Consider the following 23268-nt stretch of genomic DNA (forward strand, 5'->3'; position numbering starts at 1 on the left):
ACGTTGCAGCCCTGATTTCCATTAGTGAGCCTGTTGCCTAAGAAGTTCTGCATTCCTTGTGTGGGTTTAATGTGCTATTTCCCTTTTCTCTTTCAGTGAGGGAGAAAATGAATGTATCTTCTGTGCTCACAGTTAAAGTAGATGCTGGGAGATAACACTGGGAATAGCTGCCACCAGACTAGGCAGAAACACAGCTTGATACAAGTGGAAATCAGATGTGTAGCTATAGTTTATAGAGCTGAATTTCTTTTCTTTTTTTTTTTTTATGGTGATGACTGTTCCTCCACTTATAAGGAAAAAGGAATGGAGCAAAAGAACTGAAATCTGAATGTCATCTTTTCCAGGCTTTCTTTAAACAACTGTGAGAGTTGGCTGAGGTTTCTGGTGCAAACTCCATCACAGACATGGAAGCAGAGCTCACTTCTAAACTCCTGAGTGGGGCTTACCATAAGCAGCATCCCTTCCCAGTAATAGAACAAAGCATGGTGATAGGGGCATGCAATTCCAAATGGTGAAGAGGTTACTGCAGGAAAACAGGAGTGTTCCTGATAGGAAAGATCCAATAGGTGTGGGTTTGTATCAGACTTCTGTACCTATTGACTTACTGGCTCCCATTTTGGTAGGAGACTGGTTAAAAAAAAATGGTGTAAACTCAGCAGACCCCAGCCCTTGTATTTCATTTTGCTTAAAGCAGTTTGAGATGCTTTCTTACATAAAGGCAAGCAGAGTGTTATAATGCCAAACCACCAGTAAATCACCTTTCTTCCTTTGGTAGCCTAACTTTTCCCTATCAAACTCCATTAAGATTACTCCTTCTCATGAATATTTTCCTTTTCTAGACTTTGGTTAAGACTGCAAGTTTTTATGCTTTGGGGTTTTTTTGAAGTTGACTGCTAGTGTATTGCAAGTTTGTTATGATCTATCCTATAGGTTTCCAACCCTCTTCAGTATTTGCCTCTTTCTCTTTTCATATCTTTTTGACAGTTCACTCATTTTCCCACAGGTTTAAGAGTGATCTTATGCATTGTTCACCACCTTTCAACAATTCCTTTTTTTATACACCATGACTGTGAGTTTGTGGTGACCTGTGGCTCTCCTGGGCACATTCTGGAGTCACTGAATGAGCTGGTGATTGCCATCCAGAAGAAATGATCATTTGGAAAATGTTAACCACAAGTACCAGGCTTTGTGCAGATCTAAATTTAACCTTGGGCTTTGGAGTGAGGAAGTAACTTGATTATTCAGTCCATTTAGTTAATAATTCAGTGATCTCACTTGTTCACTCTGTGTTACAAAGATATCCATTCCCAAGAATTGTAAATACAGACATTTTCAAGTCCCTCTGACAAATTGACATGCTGGGAATGTATGATGGGCATATAAATTTTGAATTTAATTAGGGCCTAGGAATGTGCAAGTTTAATTTGCGGAAAAACTAAAAGCTTTAATGTTGTGTGTTTTCTGTTCTAGGCCATTATGGTCAGGTGAATATTGATCATGTTTCATACTGAAAGATTTCAACCCTTAAGAGCTCCTGTTTGGTATTTTTTCTGCAGGGTTTGATGTCTTACTGGGAGACAGTTTTGTTATTCACTGCTTAATTTAATCTTGCTAATGTGATTGTAAATTATTAACTTTCCCCTTTTGAATAAGCTGTTAATGATTTTTCATTTCAATTTCCAGTGCCGTTTACAGTCCCAGTGCCAACAAAGATACTCTGTCTGCCTTGGATTATCAGGGTCCCAAAAGGAAGCTCTACAGTGCTGTCCCTGGGAGACTTTTTATTGTTGTAAAGCCATATCAACCTCAAGGGGAAGGGGAAATTCACCTGCACAAAGGAGATAGAGTCAAAGGTGAGCACCTAATTCATTTGGAATAAAACTTTTATCCTGCTAGGTGGGAATTTTATGTAAAAATTCTTTTTACAAGGGTGGAAATAACCTATATGGTGAAAGTACTCTTATGCATTTGTTTCTTTGCAAGGTATTTTGCTCCTGGTTTTGTTTTGTAACCAATGCATATTTAGCTGCCACTTTAACTGCCTTCAAAGTGCTGCCACAACTCACAACTCTGTGCAGTAATAGCACCATTTTCTCTTACCCAGGACACGGAATTTGCTGCTGGAGCCATTCCAGAGGCACTGCTCCAGGGCTTTAAGGGGTTGTAAACCTGTCAGCTATCTAAAAAGCTCAGGAAGGGAATGGGGGTAAGGTCAGCTCTGCTTCAGGCCCTTTCCTCCAGGAACATTTAATTGCTTAAGTAGAAAATGTCCCCTCATGGGACTTGGGATAAGTGGGTAGGGAGAACCTCCTGTAAATATAATTTTGGAGGAAGTATGGTGGTGCATGTGAAATTTCTGTTCAGTACTGCAATTACATGCTAAGACCAGGTTTAAATGAAGGCCAGGCTTTGTTATTGCTTTGAAAGCAGTCAATACATCCAGGTACAGCTGAAAAAAAGGGAGATAGGGTGTACAGGACTCACCTTCCCCAGAGTGAGGTGTGAGGCTGTGGTTTTGCACATCCAGGTAAAACAGAATAAAAGAGACTTTGTGTTGGACCCATACAAATCAAACAACAGTTATGGAAATCAAACAAAAGGGAATAAATTCAGTGTCCTAAATAAACGTGTAAAGCAGCTGCAAATTTTCTTGCAAAGGGAGCTACTTATCTCACAAAGGAAGACTTCAAATACCTCCTCCCTTGAGCCTGCAAACGGAAAAAAAATACAGGGAGCCATTAGAAGGTATTTTTGCATTTTTATTTTTGGATATACTGATTCTGAAGCATTTTTGAGTTTAATAATTTCTGTTAACTCCAGCCCTCAGAAGATGTAAGACAGAAATTTGAAGAGTTGTTGCACTTAAAGGTAAAACATGCAAAGTTAATTTTAAATGCAAGGACGAAGGGAGAAGGTTAAACTTAGAGTCTGTAGGGCTGAGAAGATAATTTTACAGTTCTCAAGGTTGTTCCCTGATCAGGTAGGAAGCAGTGATTATGTCTCATGGTGCACAAGAGCTAGGATGAAATTTTGGGGGTACTAAATAACTTTCTCCACTCAGTGTTCATAGAGGTCTGGCAGTCCTTGTCAATGACAAGGAATGAGTGGCTGCTGCATGGCAGGTGTTGGACACAGAGATGTTCAATTGTCCTCTTGGATTTAAGGATGCAGGAATATTCTGTTTATGTAGAGGATGAAATAACAGCCACACAGATTCTTCTCACTAGAATAAGACAACTCTGGGAAAAGACAAGACAGAAATTGTGTTTCCTGGCAAAAGAGGAAACACTGCAACAGGTTGCCTGGAATGCTGAATATTTTAGAGGCATTCCCTATCTGGCAGGTGATTTACCTTAGGTTTGATACTATTATATGCAAAAATAATCCCAGAATAAAGGATTTAAATTTCAATGAAATGTTTAATGTTTTTGAAAAATTAATTTTGGAGCCTTGGTTCTAAGTTACGGCAACAGTCACTGGAAAACATTGCAGGAGGGAATTAGTCCACTTTTCATGTTTTCATAAAATACTGTAGCCTATATGGAGACCAATGATTTTGGGGGGCACTCTAAATGCCGAAATAAAAAATGGAATTGTGCCTGGGGTTTTTCTTTGTGGGGGAAATTTAAGTTTATTGAAAGTAACTCATTAATTATTACTGCCATTAAAAGGGGGATGTGCCCATCCTACATCAAATCATTCCTGCAGGGATTATTTTTTCAGCTTCAAGTATCTGATTTGCACATTGAATTGAAATCTGGCAGAGTTTTTGCAGGTCCATTTGTTTTGAAGCATTTTAGAGAACTTTGCTGCAGCCAAGTCTGGTGAAGTTTCTACACATGTCAGCCTGCTTTTGGGGAGGGTTTGGGGAAAGAACAAGTGCACACAGGGATTGTCAGTGTTACTCCCAAGGATGAAACCTTGTGAAATGTAATTTAAGGCTGTTTGCATGGCAGGGCTGGAACAGTGTGTGACAAGCTCCCAGAGCTAATCAAAGGGAAAACTTCCAGAACAAGATCAAATCCTATTTCGTGTTACCATGTCAATGATTCCTCAGCTGCAGCAAAAAATATGTCAGAATGAACACGGCAAGGTCATGGAGAGAACAAAGAGTGCAGGGAAGAGACAGTGGTGCTTTAAAGAGGTCTCTGTTGTGTAACAGTATCCGAGAAGCTGCTCAAACTTTTTGTGCCAAAAACCCAGGTCCAATTAAATCTAGATTCCCGTCCCTGTTTCAGTCAAAATGTAATTATTGCTAGACAATAAGTGTAGTGATAGGACAAGGAGCTATGGCTTTGAACTGAAAGATGGTATATTTAGACTAGATTTGAGGAAGAAATTCTTGCCTGAGAGGGGGTGAAGCCGTAGCAAAGGTGGCCCAGAGAAGCTGTGGCTGCCTCATCCCTAGAAGTGTCCAAGGCTGGCTGGACACAGCTTGGAGCAATCTGGGATAGTGGAAAGTTACCCTTTCACTGGGAGAAAGCTGGAACAAGATGATCTTGAAGGTCCCTTCCAACCTAAACTATTCCAGGATTCTGTGATTTTTAAAAAAATTACTCCATGTGAGCAGGATGGGCTCCCTCTCCATCCTCTAAAAGCACAGGCAGTAGAACTCAGAGTCCTCAGTGCTGTGGGAGTGCCAGAACTGCTGACTATAAGGAGATCCTGCATTTTTTCCTCTTCCTGAGCATGAATTCTTGGTACTGGATGTATTTCCTGTCTTTTACAGACTTAGTAAGACCATGGCGCAGCCTGTTTGGGGTTTAGCAACTTGCTCTGAACAGTACTTGGAGGAAATGGGAGAATATTAAACCTCATGGAATTCAATTTTTCCTTCACTTTGGAAACATCCTACTGTCACTGAGAGATGGAAAAGCTTTGTCTTGGCCCCTCTCCTCTGCCAGCTTGGTGACTGCACTGCTCTGTGTAGGACACTGATGCCCAGATCCTGGCTCTTGGGTTGTTTTGGGGATTTCAAACGTGGCCTGGCACTGGCAGAGAGATTGTGCCCCGTGTTCAGGATGACCCCAGGGAAATGCTCATCACGAGTACATCCCATGAGACTAATCACAGCAAAGATGTAGCAAGGCATTTATTGCAGGGATAAAAACCCAGAACAACATATTAGAGAAAGGGATTACTTGGGAAATGTTTTTATGGATTTTCTTTTTTAACTTGGCAGAATTAGAAGGGTCACAGAGAGGGATGAATTCCTAAGGTCTTGATGAAAAATCAGATGTTTTCATCAGATGGAGATGAAGCAGGATTTGTTGTTTTTTTTCTTTCTAAAACTAGTAGAAGGGCATCAGTGACAATAGTTCACAGTGTGTGATACAAGGAAACTGCTCAGAGAAATCTGTGAATGGGCAAGGTTCAAAGAAATGTAAACTAAACAGAATGGTCTGGTATTCATAGGATATTACGTAGCCTGTACAAAAATACCTGCTGTATTTTTAGTTGTTAGTCATACACACTGACATCATTTGTGTGTCTGCCACTCATGAGAGAGGAGCCATGGCTGCTTGCAAAAATAAATCTGATATCTTTATTTATACCAGAATTGCCCTAATCTTATGTTTTCACATAAATAAAGGAGATCTAGTTTGATTCCTCACTAAACACTTCTAATATTTTGTTTTTATATATTTTTTTCTTTCTTCCTTCTTTATCTGAAAGTCCATAGCAATAAATCTGCCGCAATCCAAATACACACAAACATGTATAAAATATCTGCAAAATGAATTTGAATCAGCTTTTGTCTTCCTAAATTGAATTCTTGCAGTGGAAATTGAGTGGTCTCTTTGATGGCAAAACTCAGAATGCAATGCTCAAACAATTCTTTGTGAGCAAATTAGCAGTTTTCTTGTCCATGAAGATAAAGCAATAGAGAAGGTTTTTGGGAAGGTAACAAGTCTGAGTTCCATGTGCAGACAGGCTCTGGCCACTTCAAAAATAAAAAAATCAGAATTATTTTCAGAGTCTGGGTTATATTAAAACATACCTAAAATGCACATGAGCCATCCTTTACTGATTTAGAAAGAAAAAAACCCACCTGCTTCAAATACTTTGAGAGCATTTGAAGTCTCACCCTGCTCACAGCTTTGTTTGTCATGATCTCCCCAGATACTTCTTCTTTCCAGGCTGCCCTGCCACAGCTCTCTCAGCCTTTTCTAGTGCCCATTGTATGGAAAAACAGGGAGTTATTGCAGCATCTCAAATATGCTCCAACAGACTTCCATGAGCCTCTGAGATACCTGTGGTGCAGGCACATCCCAGCAGGGTTGTGGTAACCCAAATGCAGCTCTCAGCTCCATTCCTCGGGGTCAGAGGAGCAGGAGTAACTCAGCAGCAGCAGCTCAAGCATCTGCTGTGGGCAGGAAGTCAGTGGCTCTGTGCAGCAGAAATATTGACCCTTGTGACTCTGCTTTTATTTCAGCGTGATCTCAGCCAGCAGGGCAATCCAAATATATCGCTAACATTTTCATTTCTTGTGAAATCCACTTGTAAGTCATTTTGAAAAAGAAAGATTATTAAACCCCTGCTGTGCTCAAAGATATTGCCAACAGACAGTGCTTGTGGGCAGGAGGAAAGTTGGTCTCCTGGGCTTTTGCACTTGTTAGATTAGTAAACAAAATACTGGGAAGGGAAGAGCCTCAGAAAGGCTGTTCTGTTTCTTCAAGAGCATTTTGTACCTTGTGTGGGTAAGCGTGGCAGCAAAATTGAACATAAGAGGTTTGCAAGGTATTGTTCAGCTGCTCTTCCACATGAAGGATGAAATGAATGTGAAACAGAATATTCATCTTAGCCAGGTTCACTGGTCTGTTTTGCTTCCTTTCTGTCTCCTGACTTGAATGGTTTGATTTCAGCTCCTGCCATGATAAATTATGGCTCACCACAGGTCCTATCCTAACTCATTCCTTCAAGCTGCTTGTGCCTGAAGAGCAGGACGGAGTGGTGCTGTCAAAATGCAGACAGACTTGCTCCTGCTCCAGCAGGAGAGTTCCCTTTGCTGTCAGAGGCCATGGGAAGGGATCAGGAGGTAAAAGCATCCACAAATCCCCTGTCATCATGCTTGGCTACTTTGACACATCCTTGCTTGAGTAGTCAGCAACTGGCCTGGAATATTCAGGGGACAGGAGCACCAGGAGTCAGAGAGGAGCTGAGAGTGCTCCAGTGTGGTGCAATGCAACACTCCAGGCTCTGCATCTTGGTTGGCTTGGTGAAAGAGCCTAAATGAGGGATGTGGGACTCCAGGCAGCTCTCTAAAATGCAGTTTATTCCATCCAGTAATGGAATGTTTGGAACAACTGATGTTCCAGCAGTCCAGGGTGGTGGGTGACAGAGCCTGTGCCCACAGCTGTCAGCTCCAGCTGCAGGCAGGCCTGGAGCTCCTTTGCTTTAGGTTCCATTGCATTACATACTTTTCTTTGCTGAGCATCTTAATACAGTAGAACCAATCTATACCTTGACTTTTATCTCTAGCCTATCCTAACTACTATAACTACCATATTCATCTTCCTATTCTCCAATCACTAAAAGTTAGTACATTACAGTTTAAGCTAGAAGTTATTATTCAGTTTTCTTGCAGTGTAAAATTCTGAGACCATTTTTCCGCTTGTAACTTTGCTGACTTGTTTGCCTGTGCTATCTTTCTGCTTGTTAAAAACATCTTCTTGTTTGAGGTGAGTTTATCCTTTGCTCTAAGCCATGAAAACCCCTTCTAACTAACACACCCTTTGCCTCCTTGGTTATCCAGTAAGACTGGCTCAGCAATTCTTTTCTTCTATATCAAAACTTGTTTCCATCTCTATTCCTTCATCAGATTCTACATTTAAAAATCTTTCTGCTAAGCACACATATCTGCGAGACTTTCTTGCCAAACTTTCATCCTTCCCAACAGCTTGGGTCCCCTTCTCTATTAATTCTCTCTGAATTTCCCTGATTTCAAGTTTGGGCATCACTATGGAGAAGGGCAAACTTGACTCTCACTGCACCTTCCTCAACAGAGTTGGGGATCAGAGGCTGGATTTCTGCAAAACCCAAATCAGTGCAGATTGATTTCTCACGCTGTTTTCATCTTGCCCTCACTATCTCAAAACTATTTCACAGACACATAAATAACAGGGAAAAGGTGATCTTCATGGAAACTATGGCAAGGGGGGAAAAGCTCCCACAGAGGGCCAAATGTTGAACAGCACAGCTCAGTTCTATTTCAACTGAGCCATATTTCCTCAGATTTAGAGGATTACATGCAGCTTATTGTGTTTGTAGGTTTGATGTAGGGAGTGGTTGCTCTGTTAGTTGCCCCAGTCATCTTCTCACCCCGAGGTTCTTCTCCTGAAGTGCTTGCTTGCACTGTTTCTTTCCTGGGAAAGCAGAGGTGAGAAAAGGTGAGGAGCTGTTTTAAGTCAGGATCTCTGTGTTATCTCCCTAATTTGGTCAGCTCCCATAACTCAAGCTGGGAAGGAACTGCTGCATTTCCTTCTCCACCACCAGGAATGTCTGTAGGGCCACAGCCCAGTGTGACGGCTCAGGTCAATTAGCCAGAGTCATTAACTGCAGATACTTCCAGGCTGTGGGTGGAGTGCCCAGGAAGGTCTGTGTGTGTGTGCTGGAACCCTCCCTGTGCCTGGCAGCAGGGTCAGGGGCACTGAGCTCCTCCCCACGCTGCTGCTCTGACCTCAGGCTCTGTCAGGCTCCCTTAAGGACATCTCTGGGAGCCAGAACCAGCCTGCCCAGGAGACAAAACAGCCAGATCCTGCTCAGCATCCCTCACTGAGGCAGGGAGGGATTGCTGTCAGGAGCCAGAGTCAGAAAAAATTCTGTTTTTAACAGAGAGCATGATGAAGCTGTAACTCGTGCTGACCATCATCATGTTGTATGGAAAGTCTGTTTGCACCAAAGAATCACGGAAATCCAGGGTGTTTTTAGGGATTGGGATGGACCTTAAGGGTAATCCAGTCCCAATGCCCTGCTTTGGACACATCCAGGAATGAGACACCACAGCCTCCAATAAGTATTCCTGCATTCCTGTCTGTCGTTTGGAAGCTCTCCTGCCAAAGACAAATAATTCTGAAAATTTACATCAGACAACAGACATTACAGCAAGGGAAAAGCCTAAATCACAATGTTAATTATTTCTGGGAGAAAAAAGTCAGGCCTCTACCAATTACAAATTTAAAATCTCCTGTATTTCAAAGAAGAAAATTTAGACAAATTTTACCTTGGGACACAAACCCAGAGTTTTTACATCAGCACAGGCTGGTTCAGCTGTTTATTTTTCTTTTCAATGGATTTCCAACTTTATACTTTACTTTCATTCTGTTGATTTTTCTTTTTTTCCTGCTGGTTGCAGAAATGTTCTTTTTTCCCCTGAATATGGTCTCTCATTCCTAATCCATATGATTATTTATTTTCCCAATAAAGAAGAATGCAGTTTATCCAAGCACTAAAAATTGATTTAGATATTACAAAGACATTTTAGGTACAGGCTGTAACAGCTATAAAGACATTGGCCTGATTTTGGCTTTAAATTTCCTTGACATTTTTGCAAATAAGGCTGCCTGGAAGAATTTGCTCCTGGGCATTTCAGTATCACAAGGAATTTAGAAAATGTAGTCACCATAATTTGTTTGGAAAAAACATTTTCATTTCTTGTTGGGGCATGGAGGGAGCTGTAATGTGGGAGGATACATGTTCTATGTTCTTTTGATTAAAAGTATTTTGACGGTATATTGAGTAATTAATCTGTTTGAGATTAGAATGCTATATTCATATCAATTACAATAGATACATTGCCAATAGACTTAAATTTGTAAGAGACAAAGCATTCTATGCTCTATTCTATTAATTTTATAATGTATAATCTTGTAAAATATTCTATATATTTAATTTTCTGGCAGAATCTCGCTGATTTTAAGTACAATGCTTTAAAGACAATAAAATACAAGCTCCTGATTGTCACCTGCCTATCCATGTTTTCCTGTTACTCACTTGTTTGGTGCTTATCCAATTTTGCTTTGCAGTTTTGTTCATATAATTGGACACAACTCCTCTTTTAAACCACACTTTTGTTGTGAAAAGATGTCTCAGGATACCTGATGTTACAAGAACCTTTATTTCACTCTAACAACAGCAGATTCTTTTTGTAATTCAGGTTGTGTGTGAAGAGCATCTGACCTGGTTTTGCCATAGCAACCACACCTTTTGATTTTACCAAAAGAAAAGTGAAAACCACTGGAAATTAGAAAGCCTTATTATTAATTTTGGGAAAGTTGTCCTTTCATTTACCATTGTTTTGTCCTTCAGCAGGGAAAACATTGATTCGAAAATCTCTTGGTGATAACAAATTATCTGTTACAGTGAATCTCTTAAACAGTGTTGGGAGAGCAAAGATAGAAATGAAGACCTCATTCTAAAAAAACCATTCATGGGTACAACAGATAAATTACATTTTTCTATTTATTCTTTAAGTTCCCCACTTTGGAGTGAGTGAAGTGTTGCCAGTTTTTATAGATCTGTACTTTATTATAGCCTTGGCTCATGCTGCAGAATTTCTTATTAATGGCACCATGTGAGGGGGAGGAAGATCATTTCAAGGTTTTAGGGGATGCAGAACTATCTAGGGCTCAACTTCTGCATTGGAATATGAGCTTGTCCCCCACATCCACAGCAATTTGTCTGTCTGCACATCAGCTGAACCCAGGGCTGTCCCTCACTTGCCTCTTGTGTCATCTTTGTGCCTCTTGCAGCTCCAGCAGGATTTTCCTCCTTCCTCTGGCTTTTCCTCCTTCTCCTGGCCCCCAGCAGGAAGTTTTTCCCAGAATGCTGAAGGCTGCCTGCATTCCAGCAGCACTCATTTCACCCTTCCACTTCTTTTCCACGGATGTTATGTCTTCAGGCAGGACTACATGTGTTTTTCCTTTGCTCTGGCTATTAGTGATGGCTAATACTCAATAATTCATATAATAATGGGCTAAAGTGGGTCTGGTTCTGCTCTGTAGGAATCCCTTTTCACCCTGCACTCACAGACAGTGTTCCAAGGCAAATTCCATTTCCCAAAAGTGTTGATTTGCATCAGCTGCTACTGCCATAAACACATGAAATCACTCCATTGGTTTGAAATGCCCAACTTCGTCCTTACAGTGCCTCTCTCTTTCTAGAGCTGCAATTGGGAGTGTCAGCAGATCTGACAGATTAATAAAATACCAAATTAGGAAAGTCTGTCTCAACATCTAAGTAGTTTTTGTTCTGAGCATCTTGCCAGTTTGTGGAGTGAAATCCAGGACTGAGATTCAGTGCTGAAAACTCCTCTCAAAAAAAAAAAAAGCTAATTATTGGCAACAATAGGACTCTCACTGTCTCACATTTGGAAATTTCTTTTGGCTGGAGTCCTACACTCTCTTTTATGACAGAAATTAAACCACTGTACAGTTGGATTCTACAATGATTCTAATATATATATATAGGTTATTAACTTTTCCTGGTTCCTAATCTCATATCTAAGAAATGCTTTCTTTTGTGAGCAGATGTTACATTGCTAAAAATGTATTGGAAGCTGCTGAATTCCCCATTTATATTGGATGGATGATGTTTTATGTAACACTGAATTATCAGCTGGACAATGTGTGTTAGTTAATGTGCACAGGCTTTAAATATTTTTAACAACACCTGTTGTTAAAATACAGTAGCATATTTTTTTATTAATTATGCCCCATGTTTATTTTTTTTTTTTTAAAGACATGCTAACATTTTTAAATTCAGCTCTATTTTCAGTGTAGAATTTTGGTGTCATCCAAGGTCAGTGCCCTCCCCCAGTATCCCATAACTTGCTAGGTTTATAGAAGTTATAGGTTATAGGTTTTCTCATATATGTCAGAAAGGTGCTTGACAAATTGTGCATTTCGGACCCCACCAGGTGCAGGACTTTTCTTTAATGGGTATTTCCTGGGACTTAGTATGTTCTTTTCACTGTGGCGGTGTGGAAATGTGCAGTTCATGGCATCTCTCTCTCAGAATATACTATATTAAAAGGCCTAAAAGTGACATATTTATAAACATTTTGCTGTCAAATGCCTCTGTTAATAGATGGCCATGCTCTGTAAGTGATACCACAAATAGCTGAGTATTGCATTAATAAAACCCTGGTAAACATTTATTTCCAATGCAGTTTTACAGCTCCTGGTGTCTCAAACCAGACTGCTTTCACCTTACCAAGAATTGTTTTTTTTTTGCAGCTCTGATTAATTTAATTTTCATCCTGCTTAGTACTAGTGCAAATCAAGTTCAGCTTCAGTGCCCCTGAGTCACAGCATCTGCACTGATCCCGAGTTCAATTGCAGCCAGGCAGGGACCAGGGTTTTAAAGTCTGGCAAGGTTTTAACAGTGCCAGAAGTGCTGGTATTGAAGACCATCAAAGCAGCTCTCCTTTATGTCCCTGTGCACTGAGATACCCTGCAGAGGCAGGATCCCAGGCACTGGAATCCCTCAGCAGAGAGATGGATTTGGGCTGGTTAGCTTTGATTTCAGCAGGGGCATTGGGGCTGAGCTGGCACTCAGTGGATGGAGTTGGGCTGATTTTGGGAAGCTCTGAGCACCTGTGCTGTGTGTCTGATCCAGATTCCCAATCAACCTGGTTTTGTTGAGACCTTTGTCTCAATAGTAATGTACAGCATCTTTCTAGCAGTACATTTATAGTCCTCTAATATATAGTAAACATATAGTGGTTTGCAGGAACTTCTATAATAATAATTTAAACAGCATAGCAAGTATTTTTAGGGTCCTTCCATCACCATAATTCACCTCCAGTTGCTTACTTATACAATTCTTGCTCTGCAGGCTTTGTCACAGTACTTTCTGAGTCCTAGAGTTAATATCAAGATAATTAGAAGTGCCAGATAAAAGCCTCTTCTCCTATTGACAAATCGTTCTCCTCCATATTGTTGTTTTCTTCTATAGAGAGAAAGATCATTGAAATGTTTCAAAAGGCATCTCCATTGTAGATCTCACCTATGGGAGGTTCAAGTGTTTGCTGTGTATTCAAACCCTTAAATCACATTACTCAACCTGCATTGCAAATCCCTGGAGCTACCCACTAAATCAAATAACATGTTTCCTTAGGAGGCAGGAAAAACAGGAGATATCAAAATATGTATTATTAAAATCCATTTCAGTGTGGGTGCAATTTGACAATGCGTTCAGCACTTCATTTCAGCAGACAAGACAGTGGGTTTTTTTGGTAGTGGTATTACCATGTATTTATCCTTGATTAATCCAGCAGTGAGAACACTGAAAATGGAAACAAGGAAACTTCTGGTATAAAAAAATAAATTGGGGAGTGGTTACAAAGACTGAGTAGGGATGGTCCTGCTTCAAGGTTACTCTGTGTCCATTTTGGAGGTACCAGCATTAGTTATTGCACAGTGTTTGCTCGTTGTCTGAAGGTGTAATGCAAGAATTGTGTATTTGTGTGAGGAGGCAAAGTGTAACACTGCCTGTGTCTGCCCTGTTTAGTGCTGAGCATCGGAGAAGGCGGATTCTGGGAAGGCAGCACCCGGGGACATATTGGCTGGTTTCCTGCAGAGTGTGTGGAAGAAGTTCAGTGCAAACCAAATGAAAGCAAACCAGGTAATCACATCAAGCCCCTGTTGAACCCTGATGTGAGAGATGCTATGTGTCTGACCCAACAGACACATCAGGGCCTTTGTGCACTGCTAGAAATGGGAGAATTGGATAAAGCTGAGCTGCTGAGCTAAAAAATACAGGTAGGTTTATTGATTGTATTTACTGTCCAAGCAAGCAGACTTTCTCATGAGGAACTATGCTGGGAAGAGTGGAAGAATGTCTAATGAGACAAATAAATAAGGGAATAAAACCTGGCCAGTCATCTCCCAGCCTGAGCGAGTCATGCAATGCATTTAGCTCTTGTTCACAGCCCTGTTGCCCTTTCCCTGAATGCTAGAGGAAGCATCCTTTAGTGGGATATCCCATACCCATCCCTGCTGATGACAAAGGAAATGGAATCCTCCTTTATCACACACGTGTATTGCCACAAGTAACTTTAAGCAAGGAGCCTTTATAGTCCTGCTATAATAAAAGAAATGAAATCTACATTAAAGCAGGTTATTTTAAGAATTACCTACCATCTCATCATTTCTCTGCTTTTAAGAATTAAGATGTGAGGACATCCTCTCTAATTAAAAGCTCATTATAAATGAGCTCTGAGAATATAATTAATGTTCTCCAGGAGTGTATGAAGTCTGAAATCATCTATTGATGTGTTTTTAGATCTCTGTTGTATTGATTAAGAACTTCTGGCATTGCACAGATGATACACTAAAATTTATGCATTGTATCATTCATTTACAGATGTTTTTCTTTTATGCATGTCATTATCAACTGCAAGGTATACTTTTCTTTTTTCTTTTCCCTATGTGGAGAGGTTGTGCTTCTTTTTCTATCTCCCTTTTGGGAGGGGAAAAGAGGAGGAGGGAAAACCAGATCTAATATTTGGAGAGAATGGATTCAGGCTCTGAGAATAGAGGGAGAACAGTTCTGTAGCTCTTCAAAGGGCTTGAGAAAAGTCAGAATTTAGAGATAGCGATGAATTAAACAAAAGGAAGATTGAGGCTGGAATTGCCCTGTGTAGGAACAGTAACCCTGCATTAAATTTGAGCTATCATTTGTCTCCAGATCTGTAGAAAATTCTGAGGGCATGAAGTGAAGTTTAAAGATAAGAAAGAAGTTTTGCATCTTTTTAGTGGTTTTGAAGAGAGAGTAACCAAAAGTGTTTGTTACAAATCCTTAAAGACTTCCTTGAGAATTTCTTCAGGAGGTAAATTCAGTATGTGACAGGATTGTCTTAATAGATGATGACTGTTTTTTGAGCAAGAATGTCTTTGATCATTCAAAGGAACACAAAAATTAGGAAAAGAATTGTCACAAGAGGAACAAAAGGATTATGAAAGCTGGAAGCAAGAAAAGAATATAAACAGAAGCATGTTACAAATTTTCTGACATGAAATTATGAAGACTTATGCCATGTGTCTGGCAAAGCACCAGACATTTACTGTAATTTATAACTATTGCCTTCTTTCTGATTGTTTTCCTGTTTGCTTATGGTACAGTGGGAATATTAATGTTAACATAGCTTAAGGCTTGAAATATGCCATTCTTCTACTCTAAAAAGGATGAAAATGTAATTAAATAGGAACAAAAGGGGCACATTTTCTCTGGCAGTGAACTTGTGCACTCCCATATTTTGCTGGGCTGTCTCAAAAAATGTCCTGCACCCAGAATGAGGTTCAGTGCTTCTGTGAGTAATGTGATAGAGGCTGGAGCTGGGAGGGAAATGAAATATATGGAATGCACAGTATGTGCCATATTATTATTGAAATATGGCATGGAGTGAAAGCAGCTGATCACAGAATTGCTCTGTGCATTCCCTCTGCATAGGAAACAATGGGAATGAAAGGGAAAAGCTTTATAAGCAAAAATCAGCCAGTATTCCCTCTGAGTAAAAATGAAGAAGTAATTTAGAAAAATGTGTTAGGCATGGTGAAATGATTAGAAATTAAATTAGGTCTGTTGGGATTGCTGAAAGAACATCAGCTGAGAAACATCACAAACTTGTGCCTCTTGCAAGAATTTGCATCGTGGTCTTTGCAAAGCAGCAGAACTTCTTATGATAATGGTTTAGAAAGTAGATCATTTAAATGTGGAGGAAATGAAGCTCAGACTCAGCTTTTTCCATACCAGCACCACAGCAACAGTTCTTTCCCCTCAACAAGATTTAGGAACATTTCTTCCAGCAGCTTCCCTTTGCCATTAAGTTTGAACAATTGTGTTTAATAGAGGCTTGTCATTTGCACGCCATGAATGAAGGAAAGAGGAATAGTTCTTGGAAAAAACAAACTCCAATTAAACACTCCAGGCCCAGTAAAACTGCTGGGCAGGTGTTTCATGTCAGGCTGATGTATAATCTCCCTTCTAAGGAAAGCTCCATTTTTAGGGAACTTTATTGCAATCCCAACTGTTCTCTGGGAGTGGGCAGGACAGAACAGCACCTGGTTCCTGTGTTCTCCTCAAAGATACCATGCCAGCTTGGGAGGTTCTGTTTTCCAAAGAAAATCATATTGACTGGCATTAATTCTACTTCCTTTCTTTTATCCTCCATTAATTGAGACCTGTAGGAATTGCTCCATTATTTTGCTAGGGTCAGTGCCAGGTCTATAGGCTCCCAATTATCCAGGTTGTCTCATTTGCCCTCTAATGGCACCAGCACAGGACCTGCTGCTTTCCAGTTTAAAGTTCCCTTGACATTTTGAGATCCAATGGAAAAAGAACATCAAGAAAGAAAAGAAAATCATTATTGTGGTCTGCTAAATTCTTTTTTCTGCTTTTAATAAATTCTTACAAGCAAGACTTTTGTGCTACCTTGTTTTAAAAAGTGCCAGTTTTTGGCATTTTGTAGCCAGTTTTTAACATTCTGCAGAATTATTCTGAGAGTAGAAATATTCCCTCAGATCAGATTGGCACATTATCTTAACTTGCATTTTACCTGCTCAAACAGAGAATACAAATGTCACATATTTACTCTTTCTGCATTGACAATTATCTTGTGTTATTCAGAAATGAGCCAATTCCATTTTGAAATGTCTTTCTATTCCAAAATATGTTAAAGGTTTTTTTTTGTTTTGTTTTTTAATTTTTTTTCTAAAATGTTCTGGGTAAGTTGAAAAAATGTTTCTCCTGCTTTAATTTATATGTTTCTGTTTGCTTTTTTCCATCATAAGGTATTACATGAACTTGAGAGACTTACTACATAATTGCTTTCTATTACACTTGTGATTTTATGCTCCACATCCTTCAGAATTCGGGGCTATCTGATTGCCCACAATTGAGGTGAAATATTCATTTTCAGGCTGGAAGTTATCTTTAGCTACATTCCAACTTTATCATTTATTGTTCCTCCCTCCCTAAAGTGCCTGGAGAACTCCCAGATTTTACCAATGATGCTGATATAAAGGCAGACTCAGCGTGTCTGAGAGATTTTTGCTGTCTTTCAACTCTTGGCCTCCTCAGTGCACCTTTCCTTGAGTTCCAGCCTCATTTTTTATATTTTCTTAGGATGAGTTTTCATTCCATGGCCTCCTTTGTGCCTCTTTCTATCCTGTGCCCTTGGGATACACCTTATTAGTAGCTGTAGGAGTGCTGGGAGTTTATTTCAGATTAGATCTGATGCAGGCACGTGGCTGCAGTGACCATGAGCAGCTCTCCTCTTTCCAGGCAGGATCAGATCTGTGCCAGTCCCGGGGGCAGCTCTGGCAGGGCACATTCCCAGCTCTGCTCTGCCCATGGAGCTGTGCCCGTGCTGACCTCTAGTGTCACAGCAGACTCTGCCAGGCTCCACGCTGCCTTTTAAGCTCCAAGGTGGCACAGAGGCATGGGATATTTGTGCCAGGAAAGGCCTGGATCAGGAATGGTGTGGCCAGCAGGAGCAGGGAGGTCATTCTGCCCCTGTACTCTGCACTGGTGAGGGCACACCTGGAGTGCTGTGTCCAGTTCTGGGCCCTCAGGTTGGGAAGGACATTGAGACGCTGGAGCGTGTCCAGAGGAGGCAACGAGGCTGGAGAGGGGCTGGGAACACAAACCCTGTGAGGAACCCCTGAGGGAGCTGGGGGTGCTCAGCCTGGAGAAAAGGAGACTCAGAGGTGACCTTATCCCTCTCTACAGCTCTCTGAAAGGTAGCAGGTGCCAGGTGCCAGGTGGGGTTGGTCTCTTTCTCCAGGCAGCCCTGACAGAACCAGAGGACACAGTCTCAAGCTGCACCAAGGGAAATACAGGTTGGATATTAGGAAAAGGTTTTTTATGGAAAGAGTGATAAAGTACTGGAATGGCCTGCCCTAGGAGGTGGTGGAGTCACCATCCCTGGATGTGTTTAGGAGAAGGCTGGATGTGGCACCTGGTGCCGTGGTTCAGGTGAGGTGTCAGGGCATGCGTTGGACTCGAGAATCTTGAAGGTCTCTTCCAACCCAGTCATTCTGTGATCCTGTGTGATTCTATGACCTCAGTGATCACTGAGACCATCCTGTCAGCCAGGCTGAGTGCCACCTCCAGTCCCTTCCTGAGCACAGTGCCTGTGCTTTTGTTTGGTATCCCTTATTCCTGAGTTTCCAGCAACTTGAAAATGTAGTGACAGATTATGCAGGAATAGCAGAGTTCCCTTGCAATTTCTTTTTTACCTATGTAACTGTACACAGCTGTTAAAAGCAGAAACTGCAGCAATCCTTGTCCAGCATTCCCTCTCGATCCCAGAAGTTACCAAACAAGTCCAAGCTGTCTTAATAAAATGAATCCTTTTGCTGTTTCTGAAGCAGAGAATTTTCTGTTTTCCACATTCTTAGTTTTCAACGCCCCGTGCGTTCAGTAAAACCACATTTTTTCCTCATTTCCACCATCCCTTTTTATAATTAGCACAACACCTTCCCAGGCAGTCGAGCCAGCCAGGCTGCTAGAAAATGGATTTGCCTTCCTGCAAGAAGGAAAAGTGCTTTACTGTGGATTTAGGAGCTGACATCTGTACTGGCCTTCCAGAAGGACAGGAGACTTGCTTTCCCAAATTTGCTGCCTAGACATAATAGATATCCATATGTAAAACCAGTGCCTTATCCCACATAATTGACTCTATGATTCTGTGTTAAACACAGCAGTGGAGGGGGAAAAAAGCAAATAAAACCCCCCTTTTCATCCAGCCTAAATGGCCTACATTTTATAAATGACCCAGATTAGCAAAATCCTATTTAACAAATTATTCCTGGTTTGTTGCGATCAGTTCTGCCTAATTTTAGCTAGAAGGGCGACTGAAGAATAAATAGAAATGTTGTGGTGATTATTAGAACTCTGAAAAATTCTAAACACAAATAACTCTGGAAACCACTAGAAATAAGTGGGTTTCAATGAGACAGAGGAGATGGTATCTCACCAAATGAGCACCTCAAGGGTTTTGATAATAAATTTTGATAAATTCTCCTTCCACAAGATTTCACCTTGAGTAGAAGGTGCCTGTGTACCTGTGACAGAATTATTGTGCAACTTGAACTGTTTGGTGTGAGCAGCAGCAGTTAAGGACAAAATATTGCTGCAGCTGGAAGGACTAAATAGAGGAAGTATAAAAGAAATTTATATATGTGAGGGAAAGATATTTTTGTTGGGAAAGTTAATCACAAACATCATCATGGCAGTAGTGTAAGGAGCGAAGAATTCTGAAAGCTGGGAAATAAGTTCTCACTCAACAGTGCAGGCTGGACTCAATATGGCCAAGAGAGTATAAAGCCAAATTAAAATCAAATTGAAAAGGCAAGATTGCCTCACTTGTCGTTGAAAAATTGTGCTGGGATGCAGATACAAAGGCAGCCATTTCAAATGGGTTGAAAGCTCAAGGGATGAATATTACACCTATTTACATTATATTAATTATGTTATATATATTATATTAATTATGTATATTATAGTATATTACATTACATCACATCATATCATAACATATCATATCAATTTTTATTATATTATGTTTATTATATTAATTTTTATTATATTATATGTATTACATTATATTGAATTTTTAATCCCAGTCAGGCTCTGAAGGTTATCCCGTTGTAACCCTGGTACCCAGAGCCCAAGCTGACTGTTCAGTCAGTCCTCCTGCCCTGAGGGATGTCATCCAAGCTCTGACCTCTGAAATACTCTTTCCTGCCTTGCTTCTGTGTTTTGCACAACCAGCCACCTGGCTTATGGGATTCTGAACAATTTCATCTTTTGAGGAGTGATTTTCTGCCACATAATATTTCCCATGGACAGATCTGTAATTAAAAAAAATTGGGAATGGATGACAACACAGTGATCATAGACAAAGATACTCTGTTTCTGATTTATCCTTTAGAAAGATCAGGAATATGCCATATACCATATTTTTGCTTAAACTGCATTCTCCTCCATCAATCAGTGGGAAAACTATACTGGAACCAAAAAAAAGAAAAAAAAAAAATCTATGCAAAGAACAAGATGTGAGGTGCTGGCAAGGCAGCCCACAAGGCTTGGTGCAGTAATAATCAACTAATTCTGACAACTCTCTGTAGCTGAGGATGTAAATCAACTCCACTTTTTTGTCTCAAGTGATGGAAATTCAAAGAATGAACCTCAGCAAGTTTCTGCACTTTAGCTTTGCTGAGCGAGGCATTTGTGCTCCCAGTGATGACAAACAGCAGTTTGGGAAAAGGCTCTGGAATGAATCATCACTCAATAATAAAGGGAAGGGGGAGGCAGAGGTGACTGGAGAGCTGTTTTTATCTGCAGGCTGGCTATGGGGGGGAGCCATCTGCTTCCCACTCAACCTGCAGGGCATGCTCCCTGGCCTAAGGTGCCTTCAAAAGCCTTTTCTTCTTTCAGTCTTCATCTTCTGAGCAATAGAGATTTCCTACTCTAACAGGAGTATTTGTTAGAAATCCTTGGGAACATTGAGTCAACCCATTTCTCAAATAATGATGCAGGTCTGGTTTGAAGGAAGAGTAAAAGAAAGGATTCCATGATAATAATTTCATCATTTGCCAAGGTTTTGAGAGCAGTATAAAACCAAAGCATCAAACAAAATTATTCAAATTAAAAAAAAAGGCAAGCCCATGTCTAGAGCTTGTAGAGAATATAAGCCTGTCTGCATACTTATCTCTGAATAAGGAATTTTTAATTCATATTATTTTACTGTCTGGGCTGCTCAGCTGACATGTACTTCATCCCTTTCACTCCCATTTCCATGCTTGCTAAGAGCCACTTAGGAATAACTCTAATCAGCTGGAAGGGAGCAGCACAACTCTCCAAAGCATTGAAATAGGCTAAAAATAAAATGCATCGCAATATAAAATGAGAGTTACATGGTAGGAAACACAACATTTCCAGTACATCTGGGATTGCTGCTGTGTGAAATCGGACACGCAGGTGGGGAGTTTTTCCTCTTCTGGTTCTTTCTGCGCTTTTTTTTCCTCAAGAAATCATCTGTCACACCACAGAGGATCAAAGAAGTGCAAACTCTGAGGAATGTCTCAGGAAAGGAGTTACTGTGATGGTTTATTCCTTTTACTTCCAGTGATGCATTCCCATTTTCTGTTCAAAATCACAGCCCATGGAATATTTTCAAGTTGAGAGCAGACAGAGACATCAGAGATGTCTAATGTTACAAATTACTGCAGAAGCACCAAAAAGTTAAAGTTATGAAGCGAATGATTTATGAAATGATGGAGCCTCCTGGGGAATTAAAGCCCAATTATTGGTTTAAGAGAGAATACTTCAGCTTGTGGCAGAATTTGAGCAGCCCTGTTCTGCAACATGCTAAAAACCTAGGAGTAATACCTAATTTTTGATTCCCAGTTGTTCTTGTGGAAACTACTCCTATAACATCGTTTTTTCAAGCCATTCAAATCTGTTTTGAGCCTCTCAAATTTTAACAAACCTGGCAGATTTTAATGACTGTTAGTAGACAGAAATCTGTAGCTTTTACGTCCTGGAATTCTGGAGCTTTTCAAATTTCATAAAGAATATATATTTTAATTATAGCATCTCTACACTAATAGTTTTTTGGTGTTTTTTTTTTTTTTGTAATTAGTGATACTTTGTAATATCTTATGAACCTACGGTCAACTATAGTTTACCTTTTGCTTTCTCTAAGTATCTTAAATGACAGTAGCAATAGCTTTTACTTTGATTTAACATCCATTTTTTCCCTCTGAAATTCTGTTTAACCAGGATTCTCTGATGCACCTGTGTAAATATTATTTATATCAGAACACAACTTCTGTTCAAATCATTCTGGCTGTCTATCAGAATTAAATATAATGGCCTAATTAATCTAACTCATTACATTTAGAATGACCTAACACTTTTAAAAGTAACTTTGGGAAAAAAAAAAAAAAGCAAGGCAAGCCTTAGATCTGTACATATTCCAAAAGTGTTGAGAAGTCATCTTTTTCTGCTGCACTAAATGACACATTGGGGCTTTTTTCCCCTTCTGATTTTTAATGGCTCAGATAAAAGGCCTGACAACAGAGGCTGAAAACTCTTTGAAACTCTCCCCGGTTAACTGAGATCAAATTCTTCTTAATTTAAGGAAGATGATGGAGCAACTGCTTAAAGTAATGGCAGTGCTGGAGGTGATCAGGAAAATGCTGCCTGAACAGAGCAGCTGTCAGATAATCCATATTCTGTTCTGGAATCATGGCTCTGCTTTCTGCTTCCCTCCCTTGCTGGAGAGCTCAGCTCATTTTGTTATAGATCACTACTAAAAGGATACTCTGGGGTCAGAAATAGATTCTTGGTCTCCAGGTAAAACAGACAGACCTGAGTGAATGTTCACAATTGTGAACTCACAAAATGGATTGAATTTTAAATGGTGGTGTAACTTGGTTATGTTATTTACATACAAAAGTGTGTTTGTGTTTGTAGATGAGTCTGAAACTTGGGCTTTGCTTCCTGAATTGAAATGTAAAATGTCCATCAACTTTCTCAACCCTCCAGTCAGTCCAAAATTCACAAATATAAAATGTGGCTGTAAAAGTCAAACTGATTTTGTGCATACTTACAAGCAAAAAGCACTTCAATGTATTGGTTTGGGTCTTTTTTTTTTTTTTTTTTTATAGCCAAGGGTTCAATTCTAATTATACAACAATCACTAAGTCTTTGTTCCATGATTGCAGTTATGTTTTGCACACATCAAGAATTAGTTTAGTGCTGTCTAGAGAGACATTGAAAATAGTTCTGTATTTTGGCTGCTCTCCTGAAAATAATGAAAGTAATTGTATTGCGTACCCTGTATAACACATTAGTACTTTGAGGAAATGAAATATAACATGTCTTTATATCAAATATTGTTTGTCAGGTAAGTTATAAAGTTATTTTTTAAAAGTTATATTAACATTTGTTAGTCAAGACTTTAAAAGAATGAAAATAGTTACATTCCTGACTGTAAATCCTTATAGATTACACTTTTTCTTTCATGTTGCCAGGATCAAACCTCTCCTTTGGACTGATCTCATAGGAGACTTTGAGGCCCTGGGCCACTGTTTGAGAGAAAAATGCAAATATAGATAGGAAAATTCAAGACACCTTCCCAAAATCCCCAAGTTTTCATGCTAAGATTTTATGCCCAAGGATAAGACACAGCTACCTGCAGCAAACAAAAGATTGTCAGAAGAAATAATGCCAGAATTGCTTCATTTGAAGGAG

At 40.0% G+C, this 23268-nt stretch overlaps 1 protein-coding gene across 3 annotated transcripts in view; it reads left to right on the forward strand.

Moving 5' to 3' along the window:
• Positions 1-23268, forward strand: part of SHANK2 (SH3 and multiple ankyrin repeat domains 2) — a 247483-nt gene that overhangs the window by 72430 nt on the left and 151785 nt on the right. For 2 of the 3 annotated variants that reach the window (XM_058026178.1, XM_058026179.1), the window contains exons 3-4: positions 1684-1853; positions 13513-13626. In XM_058026178.1, coding sequence (XP_057882161.1) covers positions 1684-1853; positions 13513-13626 — 284 coding nt within the window. Of the gene's footprint in view, positions 1-851; positions 875-1683; positions 1854-13512; positions 13627-23268 lie in introns of all 3 variants that reach the window. The other variant, XM_058026177.1, reaches the window with a different exon arrangement.

Source organism: Melospiza georgiana, chromosome 6 (assembly GCF_028018845.1).
Source record: "Melospiza georgiana isolate bMelGeo1 chromosome 6, bMelGeo1.pri, whole genome shotgun sequence".
NCBI lineage: Eukaryota > Metazoa > Chordata > Aves > Passeriformes > Passerellidae > Melospiza > Melospiza georgiana.